General features: G+C 32.4%; 2 protein-coding genes across 9 annotated transcripts in view; both read right to left on the bottom strand.

The window, feature by feature from the left end:
• LOC115244459 (F-BAR domain only protein 2) overlaps positions 1–2,398 on the bottom strand; it is a 23,716-nt gene extending 21,318 nt beyond the window's left edge. For 2 of the 8 annotated variants that reach the window (XM_029822108.1, XM_029822109.1), the window contains exon 1: positions 1,986–2,397. In XM_029822108.1, the coding sequence (XP_029677968.1) occupies positions 1,986–2,015 (30 nt within the window). In that variant the 5' untranslated portion in view covers positions 2,016–2,397. Of the gene's footprint in view, positions 1–1,985 lie in introns of all 8 variants that reach the window. The other 6 variants (XM_029822111.1, XM_029822112.1, XM_029822110.1 and 3 more) reach the window with 5 other exon arrangements.
• Positions 2,399–3,356: 958 nt separating this feature from the next.
• LOC115244476 (glucose dehydrogenase [FAD, quinone]-like) lies at positions 3,357–6,576 on the bottom strand. Its single transcript, XM_029822141.1, has 3 exons — positions 6,166–6,576; positions 4,898–5,081; positions 3,357–4,802 (listed from the first exon to the last, which is right to left on the bottom strand). The coding sequence occupies exons 1-3, from the start codon at positions 6,574–6,576 to the stop codon at positions 3,493–3,495; spliced, it is 1,905 nt and encodes a 634-aa protein (XP_029678001.1). The 3' UTR covers positions 3,357–3,492.
• Between the last annotated feature and the right edge of the window lie 3,698 nt (positions 6,577–10,274).

The following is a 10,274-nucleotide window of genomic DNA, read 5'->3' as shown; positions in this document are numbered from 1 at the left end:
TTAATTTTTAACATTGAAAAAATTTTTAATTTTTTTTTTCTTAAAAAAAAAAAAAAATAAATTATAATACAAATGATAATAATTAAATAATTAAATCAAAATTGAAAGTAACCATATTAAAAACATTTATTTTGAGCACTCTAGACAAATTTTAACCACATTCTCCTATCACTTTTTATATGTAAATAATATTACTAACGTATTCGATTCAAAAAACCTAAGATTACATATGTAATTTACATCTTTTAGGCAAAAATTGATCCTTTTTATTCACACGTCCTTTTATTTCTCAAATTTCTCTCTTAAATCATTTTTTAAATATAATATTGGTTTTAATTTATTGGCTTTAATTTAATATTATATACAATATATATGTATATAATTATATTTTTAAAAGCTTAAAAATTAACAAGAAAATGATAGAGGAAAGTTGCAAATAAAAAGTTTATTAAAAATATTACTTCCATATTAAAAAGCTTTTGTATATATAATCGTATGAAAACCATTTTACAATTAGAATATCACAGCCGAAAATATGTGCTGGAACAGTACTTAAGATCATTTAGCCATTTATAACATTTGAACTCTGATCGTGCAGTAAACTCATATTGAGCAGAACTCTCGAGTGGCATTGCAATAAGCTGTCATTATACGTTATTGCTCTTGTCATCCTATTGTACCTATTACTTGCGACGGTTATACATCTCAATTCTTACTTTGATTTTATTGAAATAATGTTTCGCAATATTCTTTTAAGCAGTTTATATGATGCCCTAATATATATTCTACGTTAAATACGAAATAATCTTCAATAGGATACTGCCGAAAAGGGAAGCGACAATTATCTTATCAATAACATGACTGTGAGAGAAAGAATGTCAGAAAAATATGTATCACTGATTAATTAAATTTAAATAGTATTCCTAAAATAAAAAACCTTTTTATATTGTAAAAAAACATGTACAATTAAATTCACATACTTTGTTTAAATATTGCTTATGCTTTTCTTGTTACAATAATAATATAGAAATAAATATACATTATATATATATAAAACAAAATTCTCTTTTTCTTTTATTTATTATTGACATATTTACATATATATATAAAGTTTTAAAAATAAATATTTTTAAAACTTTTTACTGAGAGACTATAAAAATATAACTAAAATATTATTAACAAAATTGAATAATTAAAAATAAATAAGATGTTGACATATGCCTAAGATTGCAAAAGATCAATGTTTTAATCGCGAGATAAGAATTTCCTTTGTAAATAATTTGCAGCGTTCACATTAGCGGATTAAAAATTTTTGCTCATCAGATATTAGCAAAAACGTGAATATTCCTGCAATTAGACAAGGCTAATTGCGCGATCATATAAATACGAAGAAACTGACGTAATGGTACAGGTGTCCTTTGCTCTCATATAAGTGTATAGCCCGACACTTTGCATACGCCAGACTACATAAGAATGCAATGCACATGTCAATACATTTCGAGAGAGTGCAATAGATATTTTTTTTGTTTTTCACACTATGTATAATACTTCGTCGCGACATAAAATATGTAAGAATTATGTAGCAGATATATGTACGAGAGAACGGAAGCGTGTAAAATGTCGATCGCGTGTGTGAGAGGAGGAGACGAAAATTAGGAGTGAGACGTCGAGAGCTGCAGCGAGTGAGAGAAAATGATAAATGACAGGCAGGAAGGAAACGAGAAAAAAAAGACTGTGCTGACGAGTATAACATGATTATATCGCAGGATCGAGCAGAATAATAAGCGCGTGGGGAGAGGAAACAGAACGGGATAAGAAAAATCGTGACGGCGATGAGGTCACGTACGTAGGGATGCATTCTCTCATGACATAACCTAAATTCGCTGGTGAAACGTTCCGCGGTAAAATATATTCGTCTATTAGAAAGGGAGGGACGGAGGACAGGAAAGGAGGGAAAAATAGGACATAATAGCCGACACACTCACCCAGAAGTAGTCAACAAAGTCCACGGTCATATTGGAACCGCGATCAGACCATCATACTATCACGTTTTGGCTCGCACGTCACTTCGCGACGATGATGCCGATCGCAACAGTGTTCACTACGATCGGTACACTTTACGATTATGCCACGGAAATATGTAATATTTCGATTCGCGCTGAACGGCGGCGATAATTCGTTTCAACCCTGATGTTTTCCTGCCACCCAAGAGTCGCGAGTGGAACAAGCGCGCTCGAGCCTCGGAGCCTAGCGCGGAGATACGGGTCAACTTGTTTCGACTACCCTTTCTCTTTCTCATGCTCCGTTTTTCTTCTTTTCTCTCGCGCAGTTGCGCAACTATATTCGCTTTCGACACCGAGCGAACGACCAATAGGAACATAGCGATTGGCGCGCCCGTATCAAGGATCGAGTTTCCGAACTATAATGAATTTAATCATAGACTTATAAAATCATAGACATGTAAAATATATAGACGTAAAATCCGTTGTGCGCTAACGCACAAGAAAATATAACAGCCAAAAAAAGAATAAGCATAGTTGAAAACAACAGAAATGCAGTTTTAATATGTATGTAAAATGTGTGTATTTTTACTATTAAGGTTTAAATTATATTAATTTGTTTTATTAAATTTACATTAATTCATTTTAATAATGATTATTTAAATGGCAAAATTTTTGAGATAATTATAAAAATTATATAAATTTTACATTTAGTAAATAAGAAAAGTAACAGAGTAAAGTTAAAATAATAAAAGGGTAGTAAAAATATATTTAAATTAATAAAAATTTTCTTATATTTCTATATTTCTTTAATGTATTTGCAGGACATATATAAATAGGATATAGGATATGTTTAATAGAGTAAAGTATTAATACTGATTAAGAGCAGAGTTCTTATAAGATAAAAATAGGAGATAATATAAGGCGACTTCAAGTTTATTAGAAATAAAACGGAATAACTAATAATATATATAGAAAAATTATCATTCATAGGTTGAATATAATAATTGAATTCGTAATTGAATATGAATTGTATAAATATATTGAATTCTGTATATAATTTTATAAGATTTGCTGATGTAAACTATCAGTCTGCAAAAATATAGGGGTATTCAAGATTAATGATAGAAAAAATCAAGATAAAAATTCTGAATTCTAGAATATCTTTAATTAAAATAAATATGGAAAGGAATTTTATTTAAATTTCTGTTGGTTCTTATGACTATAATGATCTTGATTGATGAAGAAAAAATAAATGTAATATTATTGTTAGAATGATAATAAATGATAAAATAAAATTAATTGAATAAAATCAACTTAATATTGCATTGAAAATCCTTTTCAAATTCATTCAACTATTAGGTTACCAATATATGGGATCGTTGATACTAAATTGATAATTACAGAGAATGCGCAGAGTAAAATGATCGAATCGCAGAATCGAGTCATTAACTACATTAAATTATACAATATTATTAAATCGATTGAGGTGTCACGAAGCAGCGACCGTGATGTTATTTCTCTCGGAATGGGATGATCGCATCCACGTTGCCTTTATTAAATCGGCGCCTTTTTCGCCGATCATGATAACGGGCGCATTTATGTTGCCGCTGGTGACAGTTGGCATGATTGACGCGTCGATAACTCGTAGACCCTCGATTCCATAAACCCTGAGCTCTGGATCCACGACCGCCATGGAGTCACTGGGAGGGCCCATCTTAGCACTGCAACTCATATGGTATATAGACAAAGTATAAATCCGCAGAATGCATGTCCAGTATTCGTCAGTGTAAAGTGAAAAATGCTTGCAGTCGGGTACTGGTTTGCTATGAAATCTAGAGCCGAATTTCTTCATAGTTCTCGTTTCGCCGAAGGCGACTGCCGCTTTCACACCTTCGCGAAGTACTGCCACATCTTCTGGATGAGTGAGGTAATTATGATAGAGTAGAGGGTAATCCAAAGGATTTTTGGATTTCAGTCTAATATAGCCACGCGACTTAGGCCTGAGTATCATTGGAAACACTCCAAAGACATCGTGGTTGTTGATTTTACCGAACACTTCGTTGTAAAATTCGTCTGTTAAACCATGAGCATCTTTTGCATTTTTGCCAGCGGAGCTGATTCCCGAAGACGTTATCATGAACTCAATATCGGGCCAGTCGTCGGTCTGATTGGCATATTTGGTAGAAATAAAACCAACCGCTTCGAGACCGATACTGGACGTCAATGGGCCATCCTCAGTGATAGCGTATTTCAGTGCCGAGGTGACAGTTACCATTCGATTCATTACAATACCAACCTCATAGTCAATTGGAAAAACGAGTCCTCCGATTGCTATGTGATCCTGTAGATTCTGTCCGACTCCGGGCGAATTATGAATTACGGGAATTCCTAGTTGCTCCAGATGGGTACTTGGTCCTACACCCGAAAGCATTAATAATTGTGGACTATTGATAGCGCCGGCGGAGAGAATCACCTCTTTTTTGGCAAACACCACCTCTTTATGACCATTTCTGATGAATTCTACTCCATATGCTTTCTTGCTTTGCGGATCTATCAGCACCCGAGTTACGTGGCTCAACGTGGAGAGATGGAAATTTTTTCTCAGTTGAATGGGTCGTATGAATGCCTTGGCAGTGCTACATCTTGCACCCCGTCGCATTGTAAATTGAAACAACGAAAAACCGGTTTGCTGTTCGCCATTGATGTCACGAATATCGTAACCCATTTCTTCGCCAGCCTGAAGAAATGCTATGCCCAATGGACTGACATAAGGGCTTTCCTGTACAGTTAGATATCCTCCTGGGAAATCAAATATAATAAAAATAAAATAATAAAAAATATTTATCATGTTTCATACAGTATACATACACAGTAATTGAAACATTAATACAAACCTGTGCCATGATATTTTGTATTGCGTGCCAAATATGGATTTCTTTGATCCTGTGATTTTTTGAAATATGGAAGAACATCTTCATATCCCCAACCAGGATTTCCGAAACTTTCCCATTGATCAAAATCACGTCGATTGCCGCGAATGTACAGCATTGTATTTAAAGCACTAGACCCTCCAAGGACCTAAAGTGTTAATTAGTTGACTGTGAAAATTGTGTAAAATAGAATATAACATAATCATAAAAAGTAGTAAAATAGAAAAATATAATTATAGAACAAATGCATTAAATAACCAAATTTTTCGATACGATAATTTTTTTCGATGTATATATACAATGTTTTCAATTTTATTAGGTAAGCAAATTAATTTGGGGAATGCTTTTTTTAACTAAAAATTTATTTATTGATAGAAAGAACACAATTTTAATTATCGAAATACTTTTTGTAATTTCCAATGATTATATCTCATTTTTCTGGTAGTTGCTTAATATTTCAACGCAAAAACAAATTGACTTTGAATTAATAAAATTATCAATGCATTTTCGAATACATAGTTTATTGTTTAAAATGTTTATTAGTCAAGTGATGTCAAAATATGTTGCAGCGAATAAAATAGATGAAAATCTGGAGCGCTAAGATTTGGTGAATAAACCGAGGGCGATAGAATTTCCCAGGATAACATAAAAATTGTCTTTTTTGTCCTCTTTGCTATATGTGGCCTAATGGTAACATGAAGCAAAATGATTCTTTTGCCGGTATATGATTCCTTATATTTCAATTCGCCATTCATAAATTGATAAGTTATTATTAGTAGCGAACTGCTATAACGGCTATCTCGGAATTAACAGCTCTTAATAGAGTTCTAATATCTTTTATATTCCATCGAACGCAAAGCAATGTACTTTGTTCTTTGCATAAATACTGGGTTTTGTATGCGTATAAAAATAAAAATCTATTTATTTAAATTAAAGTTATAGGTAATTTTATCGACCGCTTGATAGAATGTCCCTGATAACTTGACAATGAAGTAACACAGAGACTTGATATGATGCACAATTATTCGTGTTATCAAATACTACTTTCTGCCACAAGCTCAGCTTAAATTCATCGACATCAATAAAAAAGAGTTGCTTAATTAGCATGAAACGTCTCATAATTATTGAATATACAAAGTACTGATTTTTAAATAATTTTACTTTTAATACTTTTAGATGCTACTTTGGTTCTCTCTCTTTCTCGCGCGTTTTAACTTGATTATATTTCCTACCTTGCCTCTGGTCCAACAGCATCGATGATCGACCATAGCTTGGCAAGCCGTGTGTTGCGGTTGCGGGCGATATTGCCAGTCCATTTTACTTTTATGCAAGAACAGAGACAGTATTGGCACGTCAGTTATCTCAGTCTCGTGGCCTCCGGCCTCCAGTAATAGCACATTCCATTCGGGATTTTCGGTCAACCTGTTAACGACCACGTTGCCGGCCGAACCACCGCCGATTACAACAAAGTCATAGCTTTTATTCAACTCCTTTGTCACGCGTGGATGATTCTCCGGATCTATGAGATCGTAATTAAAGTACGCGAGCGCCGTAATCAGTGCTGGGATTATAGTAATCTTGCCAACGCCAAAGAAAACAGTGGCAATTTTTATAGAGGCACCGATTATTGTCGCGACGCCCATCTTTCGTACTTTTGATTAATCCTTTTATTGATCCTGTGTGTATTTTTTAAACAAAAGTTCATGAATACTTTATGTTTCTTCTTTCACTGTTAAATTTTTGTGATTTCACTTCATAGAACATGTCTTTGATACACCGGATAAAATCTGTTTTTGTTAGGGCTATATTTTGCGTTTTTTTATTGTAAGCTTCGTGCATTATTTCATGATTCGTTCGTTGCAACTACACGACTGCTTATTCGTGAGAAAATGCAGAATGAAATAAACAATGCAGACTATCACAAGTCACCGTAGTCTACTCGAGGTATTATCAAGTTGGATAGATTACTGGAACATTTTATTTTGAGATTTTATGCAGAAATCTAAAAATAAGAAATAAATATTTGTTTTATTTATTAGAACATTTAATAATTTATTTTTAAGTAAAATATTATAAAGCGCGCGCTACACGTACGTCATTTATTTATTTTTTGTGCCATGTATTATTTAATAAACTATACTCGAAAAATCCTAAATTTAAAAAAGAAATATCTTCTCAAAATATGAAAATTTGACGTAAAATAATAATATTAAATTAATTTATACAAATAGTTTCTAGATCAAACTGAGAGAAATTATATTATTTCAATGAATATTAGACTTTATATGACAATATATGAAGTAGGCAATTAGTTTATTTTTTGATTTACGTAATTCTATTTCGAAACCATTAGATATACTACTCTCACAAAAGTGAAATCAGATGCAAAAATTGGGTAATATCTCAACGATATTTGCATAATACATTAAGCTATCTTTGAGACGACATTCGTATAATACATCTAACATTGCCTTGAGAGGTTTTCAAGTAAATAATCTCATTGTCAGTAAATTATATGTGTAAATCGAATTTGTGCGGAAGGCTGATACGCAGCTCGAGTAATCCAAGGAGAAAATCATGTTTTTCCAACTGTTGTACCCTTTAGAATATATTATAGTAAATATATAATAAGTAAATATATATATATATATATATATATATATATATATATATGTGTGTGTGTGCATGTGTGTGAGAGAGAGAAAGTCCATGTTGCACGCGAAGGTCGTTAAGATAGCTTGCAGGCCGAGATATTGCGTTACTTTTTCCAAACTCGATAAAAGCTATTGTCGACGGCGGCGGCTTTGAAACCGGCGAGATTGCTGCAACGATGACTCCAGCCAAATGACACTTTTATCGAATTTCTTCGCGTCCCGTGGACATGCGAACACGTCTCGGACCGCATGTTGCGCGGACAACGATGAATTATGAAAGAGAGGAAGAGAGAGAAAGAGAGAAGAGAGGGACAGCTTCGTATTCAACAATGCATTATTGCATCCCTAAGCTGGGTTTTTGGGCCTCTCCATTACACGCATCGTATTCCAATATTAATTACCGTCGGCCAATCAATCTAAACCAAGTCAATGATCAATTAATACTATCGATGCGCGATGGTCCGTGCATTTATTTAGCAAGATAAATTCTGATAATTATCACGGCTTGCGTGACGACGCAACCGCGTTCAACGATTTATCACCAATTCATTATTTTTCGTTTTAATCATGATTTATCGAATACATGCAGACACATAATTTGAACATCTTTTTAAAGGAGTGGTATTTTACAATCGTATTATGAAACTGATGCTTTATACGCAGGAATAGATATCGCATTATTTGATCAGGAGACGTGCAAGCGAGATAGCACGTGTGGCGTACGTGCAAGCGAGATAGCACGTGTGACGTACGTGCAAGCGAGATAGCACGAACGGCGTGCGTGCGAGCGAGATAGCACGTGTGGCGTACGTGCAAGCGAGATAGCACGAGCGGCGTACGTGCAAGCGAGATAGCACGAGTAGCGTACGTGCAAGCGAGATGGCACGGGTGGCGCATGCGCAATCAGGATAGGTATAGCAAGAAGAGACAGTGAGGCACATATATATATATATATATATATATATTTACAAAATAAAAGAAAAGATGAAATGATATAGTCTCATAGTTGTATTATGTATTATTGTACTTTGTGATATCAATTTACAGGCAATACTTATGACTTATTATTAACAAAAGTGATAATAGTGAAATCGTCATTGTTCATTCAAAATGACTCATCCCTCGTAAAAAAAAAAATATAAAATAACATTACGCTTCAACAAAGCTATTTTATCGGAAGAAGAGTTCAACGAAATTAGTCGGCATATGTATTGCGTAAAACGCAATTTATTTCAAATGTTGTATATATTAACTTGAAAATGCTATTATACTATGTTATATTAAATGTATTTTGCATAATCGTATAATATATATGCATAGAAAAATTAACCACTAATGCATTTAATGTAAAGAATGTTATATTGTCACTTTCTTCGTATTAAATGCATGATTGGTTGATTTTTCTCTATATGCAAATTTGTCTGTTTAGCGAAGAATATTGGAAATTAGTGTAATTTATTTTTTAATCTTTTGCAGAAGTAAAGTTAGACACTCGTCTTTTTAATTCCAAATAATTTGTAAAAGTATTATACAAAACTTAAAAAGAGTATAAAATTACATTGAATATTTCAAAATTAACTCAATTTTCTAATATCATTAGTTTGATAGAAAAAGTAGGTTTAACAAATAAAATATCCGTGAAATTAATACTTTCTGTGCTTAACAACTTTTTGGACGAACATTATTATAAAAATAATATTATAATAATGTTAAATTATATAATGTCAGAAGCGAGAAATATCATGTGAATCTTTTTCTTGCAAAATACATTGCAATAAATAAGTTTTTTTTTATATACCATTATTTGCTGATATTTGATACTATGGATTTATAATATATAACAAAAATTCTTCTTTTTCGTGTATACTGCAGTAATAAATGTAGGCATAACTCATCTTACATTTGATAGCAGCTAAAAGTAGACTTTATAACAATTGATCAAGATTTACAACTATTTATTAATTCACGAATAAAAAAAAATAGTTTTCAATATATTTTACCAATCTGTATTATCGAATGTGGACTATAGGATACGAAAAAATTAATTTATTTTGCAAGAAAACTTATTTGATTTTCTCATAATGGTTCAATATTTCATCAGCGAGAGATCAAGAGTCTTAATTGCTTTCCGATCAGCTCGGTTGAAATCGCGTGATCCAACATATTTTAAATAATATTTCATTATTTATTTATACACAATTTATGAAAGCACAGTAATACTATAATAAAAGTCGATTAATTTCTTTTTTGCAATACAAGTAGCATCGTGTTGCTAATTAATATTGCAATAAAAGAACTAAAAAATAAAATATTTTATAAAAAGTAAAGCATACATACACACCACATATGATGTCTCACTTGACATCGGAAATATTAGAAGCTATTGCACGATTAGGAGCTTCGCTGTGGCAGAGAAAGTGAAAGACTGAAACATCCCAGACTTCATGTTGAACATAAACCATGCGATTACCACCACTTTAACATACAACTTTTCTCGCATCCTTGTTTCTTGAAAATTTATGACATAAAATAATATGGGATAATAATTATCAAGGCATATCCGTTGTGCAACATTTATTACAATCTTGATACACCATAATCACACTAATACTAAGAAGACATGGCCTTCATTATACAAAAAAGATATTGTTTTAAGTGCAAATAATGTTTATATATATATATATATA

The sequence above is a fragment of the Formica exsecta genome, unplaced genomic scaffold, assembly GCF_003651465.1.
Source record: "Formica exsecta isolate Colony F162 unplaced genomic scaffold, ASM365146v1 scaffold82, whole genome shotgun sequence".
Lineage (NCBI taxonomy): Eukaryota > Metazoa > Arthropoda > Insecta > Hymenoptera > Formicidae > Formica > Formica exsecta.
Note: the sequence above shows the minus strand (reverse complement) of the source record. Positions and strands in the feature narration are given on the sequence as shown.

Coding starts and splice junctions, on each gene's coding strand:
- LOC115244476 (XM_029822141.1), bottom strand. CDS start 6,576: ATGGGCGTCGCGACAATAATCGGTGCCTCTATAAAAATTGCCACTGTT. Junction 5,082..6,165: donor GCTGTTGGACCAGAGGCAAG/GTAGGAAATATA, acceptor TTAACACTTTAG/GTCCTTGGAGGGTCTAGTGC. Junction 4,803..4,897: donor TACAAAATATCATGGCACAG/GTTTGTATTAAT, acceptor TTGATTTCCCAG/GAGGATATCTAACTGTACAG.